This window comes from Bos indicus, chromosome 12, assembly GCF_029378745.1.
Source record: "Bos indicus isolate NIAB-ARS_2022 breed Sahiwal x Tharparkar chromosome 12, NIAB-ARS_B.indTharparkar_mat_pri_1.0, whole genome shotgun sequence".
In the NCBI taxonomy this organism is placed as follows: Eukaryota; Metazoa; Chordata; class Mammalia; order Artiodactyla; family Bovidae; genus Bos; species Bos indicus.
The window spans coordinates 33726882-33747070 of record NC_091771.1 but is presented as its reverse complement, the minus strand read 5'-3'; the positions used below and the strand labels follow the sequence as shown (position 1 = coordinate 33747070).

At 35.7% G+C, this 20189-nt stretch overlaps 1 protein-coding gene across 1 annotated transcript in view; it reads left to right on the top strand.

The window, feature by feature from the left end:
• NUP58 (nucleoporin 58) overlaps positions 1–18954 on the top strand; it is a 30125-nt gene extending 11171 nt beyond the window's left edge. The window contains exons 6-15 of the mRNA XM_019971493.2: positions 1379–1403; positions 2384–2449; positions 2782–2956; positions 3602–3681; positions 5466–5584; positions 5941–6023; positions 8122–8323; positions 13710–13808; positions 15334–15429; positions 16852–18954. Coding sequence (XP_019827052.1) covers positions 1379–1403; positions 2384–2449; positions 2782–2956; positions 3602–3681; positions 5466–5584; positions 5941–6023; positions 8122–8323; positions 13710–13808; positions 15334–15429; positions 16852–17021 — 1115 coding nt within the window. The 3' untranslated portion in view covers positions 17022–18954. The remainder of the gene's footprint in view (positions 1–1378; positions 1404–2383; positions 2450–2781; positions 2957–3601; positions 3682–5465; positions 5585–5940; positions 6024–8121; positions 8324–13709; positions 13809–15333; positions 15430–16851) is intronic.
• Positions 18955–20189: the final 1235 nt, after the last annotated feature.

The window sequence follows — 20189 nt, the reverse complement described above, 5'->3', positions numbered from 1 at the left end:
CCTGTTCTTTCTTGTGTAATATATCACAAGTTTTAATCAGAGTCAGTAATTCTTTACAAATATTTTAATGTGCTTATCATCAGTTTTATGAATGGATGTATCATCATTCAGTCAGCCACCATCCTCCAGTCAGTGTTTGTCTCCAGACCTTTGCTTTGGGAAGTGTCACTGTACTGGGCACCCTTGCAGAGAGAGGCAGTGTGGTGTGGTGGCCAGCCCGTTTGCTGGCTGTACATCCTGGCTCAGCTGTTCACAAGCTCTGTGACCATATTCAACCTCTTTATCCTCTTGGTGCGTTATGAAGTAGGGGAAATAACAGTCCCTGCTTCATGGGGTAGGTTTGAGGATTGTAAAACCTTAGCAGAGCCAGGCACACAGAAAATGCTGTTTGATTTTATTATGAGTTTTTGTTCATATTTTGGTTATTTCCTTAAGGCAAATACCTAGAAATTGAATCATGGGCTTAAAGGGAGGGACATTTTGGAGTTCCATTGTATATATTGTGAAAGTGCTTTCAAAAAAGATTTACTCACCAACCAGTATGAAAATGCCCTTCTTGTGGTGCTCTTGGCATGCCTAATATTCTTTAAAAAATTTTTTCCAATCCAAATGCATTGTGAAGTTTTTTTTTTTTTTCCCCCTGTGGTTGTTGGTTCTGTGTGTGATTTGTTTTGATGAAAGCATGTTCCTCTGGAGTGCATACATACATACTGCACTGAACCTCTTTGAAGAACTTAGAATGACATAATGCATGAAGCTGTAGGATACTCAGTGTCCTATGTCTGTATGGAATTTTTTAATTGGACATGGATTTTATTATTAGAAGATAATATTATAGGGTGAATTACTATCTTAAAAGTTGATAAAATCCTTTTAACCTTAGAAGATTTGGATTTATTTTTCTTTGAATGAAAAATTTTAAACACAAGGTCCTATCTTGTTTTTACTTAATTTTCTTTGTAGTAATTCCATAATTCAAAAATAGCCTTAGATGTTTTAGCAGCTTAGTTTTTTACTCAGATGGAACAGCCTGATAATAGGGCCTTAAAAAAGTGTCAAATAAAGCTCTCAGGAGTTAAACTCCTCAGCAAGATTTTTCAGGGAAGATAGATGAAAAAGGAAGATTCATTCCCTTGAAAGAAATACTTGCAAATCAGCTGCATAACTGTTTATATGTACATAAAAACAGTTATATATATGTCTGTAACATGCTGTGATTAGAGTGTGACAAGTCATGAGATCACATACTGTTTAAGAAGCAGTCTAAGAAATCCTTAACCATTTCTACTTTTACCTTAGTTTGTGTTAACTTAAAACTTGTATTTGGAATATACTGATAAATAGCATATTTTTACACGAAGCTTTTTCAATTTTCTAGGTGATAAAACAGGAACAAGACCAGAGTAAGTTTACAATTTGACTAATAAAATATTTTAATTAAAGAGTTTTACTTATTAAACTGTAGACAAATGGTATGGTTGGAAGTAAATGGAACCATACATGCATTTAGAAGAAAAGTTATTTTGAAGTTTTTGTGACAAAGTAATAAACATAGGCTGTGGAGAGATTGTGAAAGGTAAGATATTTGAGAAAATTATAACTATTTCTTTCTACGAAGTAGTTGGCTTTTCCTCAAATAATAAAAACAAACACAAATATATGTAAAGTGTCTCTTTGCCTTCTTATAAGTATTGAACAACTCATGGAACTTTACTCTTAGACCACTTTTTATTTATATATACAAATTGAACATGTATATGTACCTTTTCTTTTATATGTAAATTGCTGTGCCAGCACCATTCACTTCCTGCTGTTGAAGAGGGAGAAGGCCTCCATGTACTTTATGTGTATGTTTGAAGAGTTTCATTTATTCCTGTCTTTATTAAGTAGTGTGGTTCCTTTCAGCTACCCCCAGGTCTTATTTTGTTGAAGAACAAATTGAAGTTAGAAAATAATAAAGTAAAAGTATTGTGAGCATCTCACTGTGAGAAGTTTGGCAGGCTTTCTTTCTTTAATGAATGCTATAATATTTTTGAACTAAACGAAATGTCAGTCCTGGGATTTTTGAGCTGGAGAAACTTAGTTTAATATCTCATCCCACCTGCAGTATTCTCTGATTTTGTTCTGAAACATTTAGTCAAATGCATCTATGTGTACTTGTAACAGATGCCAATCTTCTTAGAACAGAAACCTCCATGTCAGGTGAATTGTTAGTTATTGTGTAGGTTTATTACTCTTTATAAGGAACTTTAAAATCATCCAGGAAGGCTATAAATAAGGAACATTTGCTCTGTTTTCACATGCTTTAACACACACTGTAGTAGAATTCAACTGCCAGGTTCTTATGATCTCGGGTGTTAATGGCCTGTGGCATCTTTCTCAGGGACAGTAAAGCACTGAAGGATGAGACTCTGCCTGCTGTCATCTGCCAGGACGTCGACAACCTCCAGTACGTGCATCAGGTGTCATCAGGAGCTAAGTCAGACTCCAGCGCGGCGGTGGTGGGGGGTGGGTGTGGATTTCAGGGGGACCATCTCCTGAGCATTAAACTTGGGGAACATTGGAATGCCTGTAGACGTTAAAGAAGCAGAGCAATTGAATGAAGGAAATAAAGGAATTAAAATTCTGTAACTGCCATTCTGTGAATTGTAGATGAATTTTTTAATAGTTGCTTCTCAAAACACTCAGACTTAAAACTCTGACCTACATGTGGTAAATGTACTTTTTTTCTGTAGAAAATCAAAGGTGTATTTTTTTTAAAACTCAGTTTTCTTTTTTTAGGAAATTTGTGAAGGAACAAAAACAGGTTCAAGAAGAAATTAGTAGAATGTCTTCAAAAGCAATGCTTAAAGTCCAGGAAGATATTAAAGCTCTGAAGCAGCTTTTGTCACTGGCTGCCAGTGGATTGCAGAGGAACACGCTCAATATTGACAAACTGAAAATAGAAACCGCTCAGGTAAGCTTGAGTGTCATTTTGTTGTAGTGTTTTTCATTTGTTTGTTTGTTTGTTTTTTAAATAGAAATAGGTCTTTTTAAAATCATGAATTTTCATGGATAAGAAAACCACATAGCACATGTACTTCTAAATTACTGTAATAGTTACTGGTTTTTATTGAGTGCTTACTTGGTATGAGGTGGTATTCTAAGCAATCTAGATATATTAACCCAGTGATTTTCCACAGTAGCCCCATGAGGTGACATTGGTTAGAGAAGTAGAACCTGTAGCAAAGGGCCTGGTGCACAGTAAGCGCTGCTGCTGTCATCATCCTCAGGGTTATTTACCTTGTTTTTGTACAGCAGTGTTTTCTATGGTTGTATAGAACAGGTTTTAAAATAGTAATGTCTGTATCTATGGATGAATAAACTTCATGAATCCTACATAAATCCATAGTTTAAGATAGACCAGCAGCTCATTTTATATTTATTATGAAATTTGTTCATGAAACTATAGTTTGTCCTGCCTGAAAGGAGCTTCAGTCATAATATGTTCTCACAGCATATGAAGCTCTGAAGAGTGGTTTTGTTGAAATCCTGAGATGGTTGGTATTTTCAGCCTGACTTTTAACTGGCTTTTTCTTTTTTAAAACCTCTGTTATATTAGGAGTTAAAAAATGCTGAAATAGCTTTAAGAACCCAGAAAACACCACCTGGATTGCAACATGAAAATACAGCTCCTGCTGAGTAAGTTAAATAAATGTTTGTCTTTAAAATAGCAGAACAGTAAAAACAGTATACAGGCCATGGATTTCTTAGTTCACTTTTTAGCAAAGTGGGTTTGCTAAAAAGTGGCAAACTGGGTACTTTGTGTGAATTTTTAAAATTTAATTCTCATAATAATTTTGAGAAAGTATATCACCCCCATTTTACTGCAGGGTAGGTGAAAGCTAAGGTCGAGCTTTTAAGCACTCTTCTGCAGTTGCACTTCATATTGCTTACAGGGTCTGTTCCACTTGATTACGTTGTGCAAATAATAGAAACTTATGATTATACCATAAATACTTTCAGTTTAAAAATATTTTTATGATAGTCTCTTCCTTAAACAGGGCATACTAAGTGTAGTTTAACCCTTTTATTTATTTCCATAAATTTATTTGCATCCATAACTTTTATTTGCCTACATAACAATATTCAGGAAGAAAAATTGTCAAGTGTAGATAAGCAGCTTGAAAAATCCACCTGTACCCAGCTTGTATATTCATCTAGTTTCCATACATGTTATATTTATCTTGTTGTCTGTTTCCATATCCTTTTGTGTTATGCAAGATGATAATAGTGAACATTGTCAGGTGCTTGCCATACACCACCTGGGTGGCTTGGCTCTTTACTGCCGGATCTGACTTTGCGCAAATCCTCTCCAGCTGTCAGAGTCCAGTCTAAGAGATGGGGAGCCTGAAGCACGGAGATGGGAGTCCTGAGCTTCTGGGTGGGCGGGGTTCGTTGGACTCCTGGTCCCTTATTCTTTTTTTAAGTTTTGTTTTGATTTCAGATTTGCAAAAACATTTCAAGAATAAAACCAAGAATTCTCACATATCTTTCACCCAGATTCTCCGCATGTTAGCATTTTTATTTTGCAGTTGTTTTGTTCTTTGCTGTCCATGTTTTTAAACACATTTCCCATGTGTAGAATTGTTTGTCGAAATGATGCCCTTGAATGCTTGAGTGCTTCAGAGTCTATTTCTTCAACATAAGGATATTCTCTTTCATAACCACAGTGTAGTGGTCAAACTCAGGCAATGACAATGATGGTGATACTCCTATTGCCTTATTCAGATGAGCCTGGGGTGAGCTGCTTTGCCAGACTTCCTCAGTATCTTATCCTGCTGTCTTGTTCTTCATGCTGCCATCAGAGCTGATTCTGAAATGGGTTGAATCATGATTTTCCACTGTAAAAGCTTTCACAGTTCCCCATTTCTTATAGAATCAGTTCCAACTGTGTTTCGTGCTATTCAAGGTCTCTTTTTATCTTTCTAGCATTCTCTGGTTATGTTAATCAGAATAGTAATTGTAATTATATACTTCTGTAGTAAGTACCCTGTAGTGTTTTCAGCTTATAAATAGTATTTCCAATTATAATTATAAGAATTCTAAGTACTAGTGTACTTTTTCTGTTCTAGGATTCTTTTCACACTTCATTTAGTTGTTATTTCACTTCCAGTCTACAACATTTATTCAGTCTTTTCTTAGATGACCTTGACATTTTTAAAAAATATTGTTATTTTGTAGATTATCCCTTAATTGAGATTTTTCATGATTGGAGTAAGGATATGCATCTATTTTTGATACCTTGATAACTTACAAATTTGAGATTTTGTTTTGGTAATACTTGTGTCACTTAAAGGTATATTGTGTCATCAGACTAATTCAAAGGCCATACTTAAACAGAGGCCTGTTTTTGTTGGAGTTTTGAATATGAAGGAAGCAGTGTTTTTACAACGTGGTCTGACTTGGTAAATGTTCTCGTGTAGCTACTTCAGGATCCTGGTTCAGCAGTTTGAGGTGCAGCTCCAGCAGTACAGACAGCAGATTGAGGAGCTGGAGAACCATCTAGCCACCCAAGCGAACAATTCACACATCACCCCACAAGGTAACATGCTTTCTGTGGTCATTTTTTTAATAGTGCTTTTAGTAGTCTTAAGCTGCCATAAGACAGTTTCCTTTAAAGTCATTGATTAGATCTTTATTTCTTACAAATATAAAATGCTGTTATGAACGATTATGATATAATGGGCAGATGTCCTGGGGCCCACCTACCCCAGATTACTGATAGAGAGAAGTCCTTCTCTCAGTCTGCTCTGCTGTCTTCTCTCTTCCTTGGAAGTATTGGTGTAATTTTTTTCATCCTACACGTTAACTGTACCAAGAAATGGACTCAAGTAATAGAAGAATAATATTGGTTGTGTTATATATGTATTTGTGTGATAATATGATTTTCTTTTATAGATTTGTCAATGGCTATGCAGAAAATTTATCAAACATTTGTAGCTTTAGCTGCACAGCTTCAGTCTATTCATGAAAATGTGAAGGTGAGTTCTCATTCCGTATTCATTTATCTGGACATCTGCACCAAGTGAAGTATTTGTTCATTTGCAGGACAAAAGTGTCCATGCTCATCACAGAAATAGCTCAAATTACTTGTAAGTGAAAAAGACCAACTCTGAAATAATCTATAATATGCCCAGACACAACCGGGCAAGTGTTCTGTGAAGTGTGTTAACTTTTCATCAGCTTATTGTAAATGACTTTCCACATTCATACATGTACTTGTTTGCCATCATTTGAGTAGTTAAGCAGGATTTTGTTGCATGTATGTGCAGTTTGTTTAACCCATTGTCTTTTGTTGGACATTTTGGTTATTTCCATCTCTTATAGCACTATAGAAGGTAAACATTCTTAGTAGCAGAATCATTTCCCACTGCTTGAATTTTATGTGTGTTTTAAGTGTTTATTGGACCCTTCATAAAAAAAAACTTGTTAACATTTGTCCCTTCTAAACACAGGAAAATGTATTTATCAAAGAATAAAAATAAAAAAATTTGTCACTGAATATTTTGAGTATTGTGTAATATATTCATTTTTAAAAATTACTTGGGCAAAATAAATATAGGTATACTTTACCAATCAAGCAAATATAATTGGTCTTTCTTGGATTTATATATGGTCAGAGAAAACCTTTAAAATTCAAAGCATCCAAACTTGAATCTAGATAAATTCTTAACTGTATAGATTAGAATTTCATGGAGATTACCAGTGTTTCCTTTTTCATTCTGATGCATGGTGATAGAATTTTTTAAAGTTAACCACTTAAAGCATACTATTTTTGAAGTGATAGCATAGTTCAGACCGTTTGCTTTGATTGATTAAAAATTTTAAACCAAATCTTTAAAATAACTTAATTTTTTAAAAATAATTTTAAAGGAGGAATTTTTATTAAATTCTCTTGAAACTTTGTAATAAGTGTTTAGTTTTTTAAAGTGCTGAAGGTGGTTCTGTCTTGGCACTTTGAAGTCTGTATTGTGCAGATGTTTTTCTTTCTTGTCTTATTATGAAAGTTTCAAATATATAAAAAGTAGTATAAAGCTGATTTATTTAAGCCAAACTCTTAAGGAAAGTATTTAATAATTCCAGGGTGAAACAGAATCATTCCTATTCATAGCCTTAATTAAGGAAGATGTTGTTTTGGGTAATCCTACCCATTTTATGAACTTGGTAATTTTTTCTTGGGCTTCCCTGATAGCTCAGTAAAGAATCCGCCTGCAACAAAGGAGACCCTGGTTCGATACCTGGGTCAGTAAGATCTGCTGGAGAAGGGATAGGCTTTACCCACTCCAGTATTCTTGGGCTTCTCTTGTGGCTCAGCTGATAATCTGCTTGCAGTGCGAGAGACCTGGGAAGATCCCGTGAAAAAGGGAAAGGCTACCCACTCCAGTATTCTCTGCTGGAGAATTGCGTGGATTGTGTAGTCCATGAGGTTGCGAAGAGTCAGACACGACTGAGCGACTTTCACTTTCACCATGTTATTCTCATTGTAAAATAATCAAACAGTATTGATAAAGTATACCCTCCAAGCTCTCTTTGCTTTGGTGACATTTTAATACGTGTCACCTGCACCTTTTAAAAGGTATTTAACATATTTTTTATATATATATATATATATATATATGCATATATATGTATTTAGTAAGCTTTTTTTTTTTTTAATGCTGTTTACATCTAAGTTATCCAAAGGTTGGCCATTAAAGGGAAATTGTCATGAAAAATTAGAATATTTAAAATGGAATTTTAGATACTACTATGCTTGTCTGCAAGCTCTCTAACTTATTTTAAAGAGGGCCTCAGGAAGCCAGAATATGCAGGCAGTTGATTGTAAAGACATATGGCTAAAAGCAGGAAGACACTGTACAAAGGTGTGGTAGAACTCTCAAATTCACCACTTCCCACACCATGCATATGCTGGCGCTGCAAGTGCCATCATAACTTGGCATTGGCAAGTTAGATGAAGTACATAATGCTGGCAGTGTTTTTGATCTGTCTTTGCTAATTTATTGTATGGTTATATTCACCCTCATATTGTCAAAGTCAGCACAAGACATGATTAACATGTTCTATTTTTCATTCCTGTAGGTGCTCAAAGAACAGTACCTTGGCTACAGGAAAATGTTCTTGGGAGATGCTGTGGATGTGTTTGAAGCCAGGCGAGCAGAAGCCAAGAAGTGGCAGAACGCACCCCGAGTCACTACTGGACCCACCCCCTTCAGCAACATGCCAAATGCAGCAGCCGTTGCCATGGCTGCAACTCTTACACAGCAGCAGCAGCCTGCTACAGGTCTGAATGCATTCAAGTTATAGCTTCTTACTGTTAAAGTGCAGAACACTGATGTGCATTTTTATGAGTCTTCCTTTTGTGTTAGCACTGAAGAAATTTCTGAGTAACTGTTCCAGTACAGTCTAAAAATTGTGATGGACACAATTATAAACATATACCTGATAAAAACACAGGGTAGTCTTAGCAATAATTAATTATACATCAATTAGATACTGAATATTGTGAATTTACTTCATGTTATTTGCTGTGTTGCTATAAATGCCCTTTAGAACATGGTGTTTCACTACTGAATTACATTTAAGAACCGATTCTAAATTTGTGACTGTATCGTATATTGTTTTAAAGTCAGAGGTAAAGTAGCCAGAGGTTGCATTCTTCTCTCTGTGATGCTGACAGGCGGTGTGTTCTCGCGTGCAGTGGTTACAGAATGCCCATACTCAGGATGAAGTATGTCTTTTTTGACTGAAGGTGTGTTGAGAGCAGTAGGTTTGTATAATGACTGGAAATAGAACAGGCCTTCTTAACCAAATTTAGAAGAAGGTACATGCTGGAATTGTTCATACCTTTTAAAATGAACAGAACAGTGGCAAGAGCAGGAAAAGGATGTTTTGAATTGCTCTGGATTGTGCATGAGGTATGTGCTGGGAGGAGCAGATGAAATAACTGGGGAGATGCTGGAAAGCAGATAATTGTAGTCCTTGGTTTAAATTCACTTTCTATGAGAGAGACATTTCTGTGGTCCAGTTCTGCATGTTTAGTTTGGTCCTGGGTCTTTCAGAGATGATTGTCTTTTTATTTCTGCAGTCCCTGTTTTGTTGGGCTTAAAGTGTGACATATAGAAATACAGTCTTAATGGATACTGATATTTTTTACTCATTCATACATTTTTGAATAGTGCTTATGAGTTACTTTGTAGCTTGTGTCTTTCTGAGAGTTCCATAGAGTCCAGTAGTAAGTTACAGTGTGCAAAAGCAAAAAATGTGCACGTCTAGATTGCATTCAGGCTGCCTCTGCAGGGGAAGCATTCTCTGGGTTTTACTGTTGGCAATTTAAAAAATTGTTCTTCACACTTAGAGATGACAGAGTTGACTTAGTCATCAGTGAGTGGCTGATAGTGGCTTTATGTCAAATCCCCCATGTTCCACGGCTGGACCCGTGTGGACAGTGGCCCACATAGGCACTGTGTAGTAGTTCTCCAGCTGGCTAGGGTGTAGGACTGCATTCTTATATTACAGAGGGAAAACGTCATTGTGGCATTGGTTCCCAGCGGGTCATTGTGGGGTGGCTAGAAATTGAATCAGCCCTGTACTGGTGACTTCAGTTCTCCTGATGATTTATTTAACCAGCTCATCAAACTAACTGTAGTACCAGTTTACTTTTCAGAGCAAATATTGATTCTAAAATAGACCAGAGAAAGCAGGACTTAGTTAGGTATTCTTTAAACATAAGAGATTTCTATTCTAATCAGTAAAACTGGAGAAAAGTCAGTTATCTAAGCTGTTAAACTATAAGGGAATTATGTTCTGTGGTGTATGCTAAAATAGAGGTAAAGTCACCTGTTGGATTTTGTTTTATATACTTTCTTATGTAGGCAGTCTTGAGAAGTTTGTAGGTTTCCTTGCATACGTTTTGGGCTTAGAAAGATACTTGTTCCTAGGAAGATACTTGTTCATTTTTTGAGTGCATCCTCTGTGCCAGACTCCAGGGTTAGCAAGGTAAACAGTAGAGATGCGGTCTGTGCTCTCTGTAGTGGTGGAAAATATTAGCTTACTTTAGAGGAACCATCCTGAAGCACCCTTTGCTCATGTGCTTGGGTTCTTTCAGACCTTTGCCAGGCTTTGGGGACACTGACTGCCTTGTACCTTCCCTGCATTTGTGAAGCCCATCTAGGGCCTTCTGATCAGGTGGCAGGAATTGTAATTTATTAACCTAAACAGTCTTACAGTGTTTTCATTTTGCATTGTATGGATTTTTGGACTGAGAAGCTGAACAATAGTGATCATTTTGTGCTGTCTTCTTGGTTCCCTTTTGTTTCTCTGAGGGTCTCCATGCTCCGTGGCCCATCCTTTTATGCCTGTCCAGGTCAGTCAGGATCCGCCTCTTTAGTCGTGTCACCCACCACTGGAGTGAGACTGAGCAGCTGTTAGATGCACGAAGCCCATTAGAAACGCCCTCTTTATTGCATTGCGCTTTGTACCCGCGTCTTGTCCCTTATGTACTGTGACTGGTGAAATCTTTAAGTGCCAGTAACAGAATTTAAAGACCATCTAGATGAAGCTGGGTGAGGCTTGTATGCTGTTTTTAGTCAACCCTGTTGGTCTGTGCAAGGTTTGAGTTGTTGGGGGGCTTTGCTTCTGTTTGCATGTAGGTTCTTGACTTTATTAATGTAAAAAAAAGCAGACTGCTTCTTAGGCTGCTACCTTCTGAAGGTGCATTCTGTGTAGTCTTTCTTGGAGGTGGAAGTATGGACGTAAGTGACTTCATGATCCTCCTTCAATGTCTTTTAATGAAAAAATATATATAATAGACCTAAGGCCTGCATGGTTTATGGTTATTGCTTCTGAAAACTGAAGAGAATTGATGACAAACTCCGCAGGCTATTTATGTATGAAATTAACTTCGTATGTGGATAGATTACGTGCTGGCAGAACTGGAGCACACTGTCCACCTTGCTTCTGAAGCCTCTTAAAAAGCTTAAGACATCGACATTAGGCTTTTCAGTGTAATTTTTACTTAGGATAGATTGTTTTAAGCTAATGAACTGGGATTAAGTTTTGCTGTTGTGTTTTGATGCTTTTAAAAGTTCTTGGTGTTTACATAAAAAGACTTTTCTCCTGTGACTTAACTGCTGTTTTTAAGGAGAGCTGAGACATTTTGTTAGGAATTCCTACTTTCTAGCTTTTAGTGTAGGTTTGGACATTTAAGGTGTATTGCTAAATAGGAAACTTCTTCCTTTGAGTTTCTTGTGGTTTTACAATTTTGTTGTATGTAATAACCAAAGGAGCATTCCCCACTAAATCAATGAGTAGAAATTTTCAAACAGGGGGAAAAACAGTTTTTGTTTTTTAAGAAAAATTATTACTTTAAAAGATAATGATTTAGGAATAACCATCCTAATTACGTTAGGTATTTTGAATGATCATTGAAAATTATAATAAAAAAAATTTAGCACTTTAGTCCTTTTCCTGTGAATTCAGTTTTACTTTTAAGAAAGTAGAATTTATCCTGAAAAATATGAATTAAAGTGCTAACTTGATTTTGTTATGTGTGAATATATTATACAGTAACTTTTGTAAAATGTTACTCTACATGAAGGTTTCACTTTGGGCAATCACTGGGATATGTTACTACTAACTGGGTATTATTTATGGAACTAAGAGCCTCTCGTTGAATGACTAATGACTATTCAGATTTTGAGACAGATTTCTTGAATTGTTTACGTAATCTTTGCCTGAAGGATGTAGATTCTGCTTTCTAATAGTGAAACTAATTTATATGGTGGCCAGAGTGTAATATATGCTAATACTTTGGCATGGGAGATATTTATCATGAGTTTTTACTATTAAAAAATGTTATACATTTGCCTACTAGTTTTATAAATGATGTTGCCTTCAGAATTTGTGTGAAGGTACAAAACTCAAAATATCATGTACCTGTTGTGCAATGGAAAGTCTTGTCATTCTTAGAGTTCTTGATTACCTATATCCTGAATATTAATGATTAGAGTTGCTCTTAAAAGCAGACCCGCACACAACGAAAAGCATGTTATGTGAGTAACTCTTGGGACTTGTAGGGCTGAGGGCTGTGGTGTATATTATGCTCTAGGGTCTTCCACCAGCAGTGCCTCCTATGAACACGTGACACTTAAGTCTCTCAATGTTAAAGAAACTGGACGTGTGTTTTCTACATAATACTTCTGTTAGAAATAAGAAGGTAATATGCTTAGTTTCTTTTTCATATAGTAACATTTTACAAAAGAGCTGCTAGGCAGGTATTTTATTCTCAAGTTGATCTCAAACTGGATGTAAAAATTTAAATCTTTTCTAATTTATTTTTTAATAGTAGTGTAAGAACTCTGGCTACTGTTGGTGTTTCTTTATTTTCTGGGTAGAAGCTATTTGGAAAGTCCAGTTTCTGTCCCAGTGTAGCAAAATGTAGTTTCTTAGTTTCTTTTTTCTTCTTTCTTTAATGTTTTATAATTTTACACTACCTTTTTGAATAAAGAAACCTCATTCTTCATTGAACAACTTGAAGGCTTTGATTTCTTTAAGAAGTCTAAATATCAGTCTGTATGTTACTTTGGCAGTTCCCTCAACTTTGAGATGCACTGATCACTGTGCTTGAAAAAGACAAGACTGAAGATTGTACTATGAAATTTATCAAATAATTTTCATAAATTATCAAATGAGAGATTTTTAGATTTTTGTATTCTGCTTAGTTTAAAAAAAAAAAGTAGTTAAAAAAGAGAGGCTAGTAAGTTTGATGCTATTCTTGCCAAACTCAGCCAAAATCTTGAACAAATGGGAAAAGGATGACTTAATCGTTTTGCATCTGAGTACATTTTCCAAAATGTTGAGAAGAAACTTCTGAATTGAAATCTTGAATGTATTGAATCTGTCAAGGTACACAGCAGTGCCTTTGTAAATGTTCATTCTCTATCTTATTTAATCAGGTGATAAGTGGTGTGATGTAGCAGAGCCTAATAGTAGAACTCAATTATCACTTTTTGTGAACAAGTTGGAATTGTCATGTTACTGTGTAATTGATTTGCTTTAAAATGAACAATAAATTTAATAAAATAAAACATTGTCTTGTTTTTTATCTATTTATTTATATCATTTATATTTTCTGTAAGAAATCCTGCCTAGTTTTTGGTACTTACACTTATGAAGTAACATGATGGTTTTGCATGTTAGTGTCAGTCTCTTTTGATCAATTGGGACTTGACTCTAACCGTAAGGAGCTTATTTTAAAAAGAAAAAAAGTAAAAACCTTTACTGATTACAGCAACTAATCTTAACAGAAAACAACTGGGGAGATCTAAAATCATTCTAGACGTGAAACTAAAAGAACTATAATTTACAATACATTAAAGATTTCAAATTATTTAGTAGGTTAAACTAACACTCTTTTCGTATGGTAAGCCTCTTTTGTCTTAAGTGTGAACAAGTTAATTTTTTTTTTTAATTTATTTTTGAATAGGTAAATCTGCTGGGACAGATAAATTAGGCTGGGGAGACATCCTGAAAACTAAGTTTTAGCAAATAGAATTTGTTAAAAATAATGACTGTTCATTTTAAAATTAATTTCATAAAGAAATTTAATCTTGAAAGAGTAAGGCAAATTTGTTTTTTTTCCCCCCCATTTTTTTTTTTTTTTATACCAGGGCCACAGCCATCTCTGGGAGTTAGTTTTGGAGCGCCATTCGGCTCAGGTATTGGCACTGGCTTGCAGTCAAGTGGCCTAGGTTCTTCAAACCTTGGAGGTACACTTTAACTTTTCTCGTATTGCATTGCACTATGATACATTCGAATTGCTACTAGCCTGTGAAAACCTCTAAGAGGATCTGCTCTTTGGGAAGTTAAGGTTCTATCTGGCCAGAAAAAAAAGGATTCTCTAAACATATCAGTGCTTTCTAAAATTATTAGATCTAGAATTTTAAAAATCATTTCATCTCTGTGAATAGTAAATATAAAAATGTATTAAAATCAAATGGTAAGGGTGTTCATATTTTCAAAGCAATATGCTAAAACATGAACTTGAAAATTGCTTATTTTTATTAAATTAAAAAGTTAGTTGGAATTCAAACTACTTCTGGACAGACATTCTCCTAATCATCTTTCTTTTCTGAAAATGCAGCTCTTTAAATGGGGAAATAATTGTATCATAAATTGAACAGCCCAACTCTGTCCATTTCTAAGCACTTTTGGCCTATTTGCCTTTATGTATACTTCTATACATAAGTTTATTTCAGTAGTTTTTATAACTAGTAAGGTAAGTCTTCTGCAAAATATGCTGAAGTACAAATGCTTTCCCAATTCTCTGGTGTGGGTAATTGTAGGTTGATTGTATTTTGACAGGTGCATTGTCATGTAATGAGTATTGGATTAGAATATATCATCATAAGAGGTGAAGCCTGTTAGCTATATGGTTATGTAATATATTAGACTGTTAGGAATTACTAGAATTAATGGCAGACAGCATAATTCCTGTGGTCTATATTCCAGTTTGTCACCATATTTCATAGTTACAGGCAATAATACTATCAAACTCAATAATTTAGATAAACTGTTACAAAGTAGCTGAAGATGATTTTGAATTCCATTTTCTGAGCACTTGAAACAAGTCTTCAAGTACGTAGCAGACTCTGCTCCAGAACTCTGTATAATGAACACATGTTCTTTATTTAAGTTGTGACTAGTATTGTTAAGGGAGAAACCACGCTGCCCCTACTCCCAGTTTCTCAGTGTTGCATTGCTGGTAATGTTGCAAGAGCCTGTTCTTCCTGCGTAGAATTAGTGACTGACTCTCATGTGGTCATGCACTTTCCCAGTGCTGAACTTAAGTGAAAGTGTTTTTGTAAAAAGGAGAATAAAATTACTACGCGGTACATTGTGTTTAAATTGTTGTGCATGTGCTTATTTATGAATTTAGTCTTTTTTCTTTCCAAAATGAAATAACCCCTATAGATAACATGTATATGTGTTTGAGGAAAGTCATACTTGGATGGTCACTGAAATTTCTAGCCTGTTTGGGAGAGAAAGTACTATTCTTATTTTTTTATGGCTTTGTTCTTTAAAAATTACTGAGGGGTCGTAAGCTTAGTCTAAACAGATCTAAATGTTTTGTTTGAGAACTGATCTAGTTCTTCCAGAAGCCTTGGACAAAAGGGTAAATAGCAGACCTCCTCAGCAGGGCCGTGGTTTTCAGCACTGTTTATTGTTGGTGTGGCTTGTCAGTATCCTTCACCTGTGTTTTACCTCCGTGTGTCTCTCTATCACCCCCACTAGGCTTTGGAGCTAGCTCTGGTTTTGGATGCAGCACCACAGGGGCCTCCACATTTGGATTTGGAACAACAAATAAACCCTCAGGAAGTCTTAGTGCAGGTTTGTGTGTTTTAGCCTGAATTTCAGGCCATTAGGTGCATTATTTTAAAAGTATAAGTGTTGTTACTTCCAATATCAAAAAGAGATCCCTGATTCAGTTTCTACCCCTGGATGAAGCCTACAAGCCTAATATTCATATAGCTTTCTCTCATATGCTAAAGGTCAGGTTAGTAGAACCTTTCTAACAACTTAAGTTTGATATAATAAATAATAACATATGCTGTTAATGATGTAGACTTATTTTGAATCCTAAGACTAGCTTTATGCTTAAACAGTTTTTCTTCATTATTACAAAAATAAACCCACTGTGAGTTTTAACCCAGTTTTTATCATTATTCATTCAGGAGAATAGTAGTTCTCCTGAGGAGATACCGTTACATAAGTTATACATTCTTTAGTTGCAAGTCCCTCTGATTTTAAGAATACCAGTCCTACAAATGATGATTAATTGAATGCTTTGCTTTTGAAGTAGGTATAATCTTCTGACACTTCTAGTAGAGAATTCCAAATTCCATCTGCTTTTGCATTTTTCTATATTTATAAATAATGACTTGTTATATTTTATTTCCTTTTTTAATTTATTTACTTTTTGTGGTCTCGCAGCACAGCTTGTGGGGTCTTGGTTCCCCAACCAGGGCTGAGCCCAGGTCCTTGGTAGTGAAAGTGTGGTGGATTCCCAAGCACTGGACCACCAGGGAATTCCCAATAGTGACATATTTTATTGTACAATGCTTAGGGATTAAAAGCATGCCTAAAATAACAATAATTTAATGTGGATTAACTTTTTAATTGAGGAAATTTTAAGGAAATTCCATTTAAATTAAGTAGTATTTAAAAATCAGTAGTTCTCAGGAAGTAAGATAATAGAATTCAGTGGTATCAGGATTATAATTTAAATATTATTTGCTAACATTAATTAGCTAGGCAGTATTTGATCTTAACTGTGTGAAGGCTCTTATAAAATAGTAACAATTGGTACTGCTGTTCCATGTATTCTTTGTCCTGAAAATTGTGGTTTGAGGCTTTCTTAGAGGACTTAGAATTGCCAGGGTAGGTCCAAAGGTCGGGAAAGTCTCTCCTCTACATTTTGATAAAGTGTATATGGATGGCTAAGGGGGAAGGCACCTTGGCATATTTAATTAACACAAAAGTGACTGCCAACTTGAAGTTTTCTGTTGATTTCAGTTACTTGTGTAAGGTTTCTCTCTTGGCCTGGATCATTCAACTTGTGTCTATAATAGGGCCACTTAGCTGTCAGCTAAATTATTTTCCTGTAAAATTCCATGTTAGAAATTTAGGGCCCTAAGACATTTGCTGTTTTCATGGGTTATATATTCTTTCAGCTAGAGAATTATCCCCATTTTTTACATTTGTTTTTGTGACTTAACTTCTGATATGAATATTTTCTTCCCTAAACATAAGGCTTTGGCAGCTCAAGTACATCTGGGTTTAACTTCAGCAATCCTGGCATCACGGCATCAGCGGGTTTGACATTTGGGGTGTCCAATCCTGCCTCTGCAGGCTTTGGGACAGGAGGACAACTCCTTCAGTTGAAGAAACCTCCAGCTGGAAACAAAAGAGGAAAAAGATAAACCTATGGGTTGATGTGCTGAGAGAACCCATAGCAGCATCATTCATTCTCTGAGTCTATTTTTCTAAAGTTGATGCAGTAAATAAATTGCATCCCAGGAGATTTATAAAGTTTTGATATTTTTCCTTACTTCTGGAATTTTGAACTCTGTTCTTGTTTGCCATGCTAAACAACTTTTCTCTTGTGAATTTGAAACCTAGTTGTATATCTTTCGTTATTTTGATTCTCAGTGTAAGAAATATTCTTATTACATCACTGATTGGTAAAATCTACTACTATTTAACCTAGTGTTTTCGCAATGTTTTTGTTGATAAGGTTTACATTATGTGAATATATGCACATTTGTTTCTTATATGGATGTTATGAACTCTAGGGCCTATATTAGAATCTGTGTTCCTTGACAAAAGGCCTTTTGAACTACACTGCAGGGCATCTTGTGAATATGTATGTAAAATATATACAGGAAAATACACACAACCGTGTGTGCATATGAAATATATATTTACAGACCTACAACTTTTGCCTCAGACTGTTCCCCTTTTCTAAGGGTGTTCCATTTTTCACCTTTTATGCTTCAAATCCTCAGTGCTTGTAGAATGAGGAGCTAGAGGTACCAGGTCTTATAGTTACTTGCTTCAAGACTTAGTGAAATGGTTACTGGTGTAAATATTGGCCAACTCAACAGCATTGCCCCCAGTCTTCCCCATTTTTGTTTCCACCTTAATCTCAGCAGCTCCTCCTGTCGAAGGCTGCTGTGAGACCGAGCAGACATATCTGTCAACAACTTAACTCCCCTATGTATTCTTATATCTAAGATGAACCTTCAGGAGCACGTTTGAATTCCAGACTGGTGTCTGGGGGCAAAGAGCTTTGGAGCCAAATTGATTCTATGCAGGTGTAGGATGCACTATTATTTTAGTGGAAACTTGTCTAGCTATTCCAATAAAGAGTTCTTTCTTACAGGGCTATTGATATTGACACCAAATGGAGTGGCTTATCAGCCTCTTTTATGTCTTAAGTAAGTGCGTAATTGGAAATAGAGAAACGGTATATTTTAAGGAAAAAAGTATTCTCTGTAGCAACAGTAAACTATCCCCTGTTTTAACAGTGAACAGAAAGCTCCAGATAATAACACAGAAACATGTCAGGTTGCGTCTGTGTATCATTAGTATTAGTGATAGAGAGTGGGTGAAAAAGAGAGCCCTTGGAAAGAGAACTGCCTTAGCCATGATTTCAGACAGAAACTGTTATGTAGACCTATTTATCTTTCAAGTACAGTTTTCAGGTGAGATGCTGAACATGGAATTTCATTGAAAATAGTTTAATTTTTTATATAGAAGGTTTTGTACATAATGTGCATCAAGTGAATATTTTCAGAATCATTTTCACCAAGGCACCTTTTTTTCTAAAATAGGTATTACATACAATATATATACATATATATATATTTTAGTATAATGTTAGTTGGGTTTGACAAAAGTGTTATCAAGTCTGTTTTATTTATCTGCATATATCAATGATTGGCTTTTGGAGTTGAAGTTTTTGCACCTTGATGCATTAAAATAAGGAAAATGCTTTGTTTCTGAGCACTGAAGTTGTTTTTATTTTTTGCATACTTCTCTAATACTGCAGTCCCCAGATCCAAGTTTTGGGGAAGGGTAGGAAAACATGTGTTTAATTAAATACACAATTACAGCAAGCTTTTTTTTAAAAAAGGACATTACATTGTGCTGCAAAAAATCTGGATATTTATATTTCTTGGATTTTTTCTTTGTATTTTACATTTTAATATGTTGACCATTGGGACTTTGTAATGAATCTGTTTGTGACAGGAGTTTAAATGTGTCGTCCCCGTGTTCACTGTGTCCCTACTCTGTCCAGAGCCTGTCATGATGTAAACAATAAACTTTACTGTGTCAGCTGCTTTGAATCTTTATAGGCGTCAGTAGTCGTTCTTAATACATAATTTCCTTATTATTCCTTATTATTTCCTCTTTCATTCTCTGGTTGGTTTTTAGTGTTTTGTTTTCACTGGTTTATACATCTTGCTTTTTTAAAAAACAAAAAACGCTGAGTACAAGATAGCAAGTACTTCATCACTCGCTTTTGTGTTTGCAAAATTATAAAAACATTTAAAATTATAAACAAAAATACTGAGTGAAAAGTGAAAGTTGCCTTCAACTCCTGGGCCCCAATCTGACTCTCTTCCGCACAGTGTCCACTCTTTGTAGTTTGGTGTGTGTCCTTTCAGACCCTTTAAAGAATGCCTTTCACTTGTATACAGATGTTCGTTCTCTTTCTCTCATTTTCTCACATTTTATTCTCTTAGATCCTTTTCCTTTTTTTTTTTTTAACAAGTGGCTTAAAGGTCTGTGTATTCCGTGACTTGCCTGTCTCTCCTTGAATGGTGAATCAGGGACATCTCTGCACGTCAGTCCGTGGAGACTGACTCTTTGCTGACTGACCGTGGCACAGACGCCGGGTCATCCGCTCTAGCTGCTCCCTGTTCTTCCCAGTATTTCACTTTTACAGAAAGAGCTGCAGTGAATATCCTTAAACGTGACAGTTGGTGCTCATGTTTAATGCTTCTTTGGGATCGATTCTAGAAGAGGAATTGCTAAAAGAAGCATAGAATGTATGTTTTAATGTCAGACTGCCTTCCATAAATGCTGTATAAACAGATACTCCTGCTCTGTGAGTACCCACTTCCTGTCTGCAGCCCTAGATAACCATCAGTCTTTTAAGTCCCTGTGAGCTGGAGCTTTTTAGCATAAATGTTTTTATTAATAAATTATTAATTTATTGATTTTAATAATTATCAATAATTCCCAATTATTAATGTAATTGCATATTAATATCCTGTGTCCATTTTATACCAGATGACTTGGGAGTTTTTTTCTTAATGATGTCCGTAGGTAACATAGTCTAACATTTTTCTTTGGAGACAAATGACTCCTAGCTGACTTTCTGGGAGTCATCTCGGCTTCAGACCCCTGCCTGGAACCTGTGTGGTCTCTGGCAAGTTTCTCTTGTAGACCTCAGCTTCGGCACCTGCCAAGTGAGGACAGTACAGACGTGTGGTCGTATGAGGGTTGTGTCTACATGAGGCACCTGGGTGCAGCCCCTGCCCCTGTAGAGCCTTGTGTTGGGTGACGGCTCTAGGACTTTT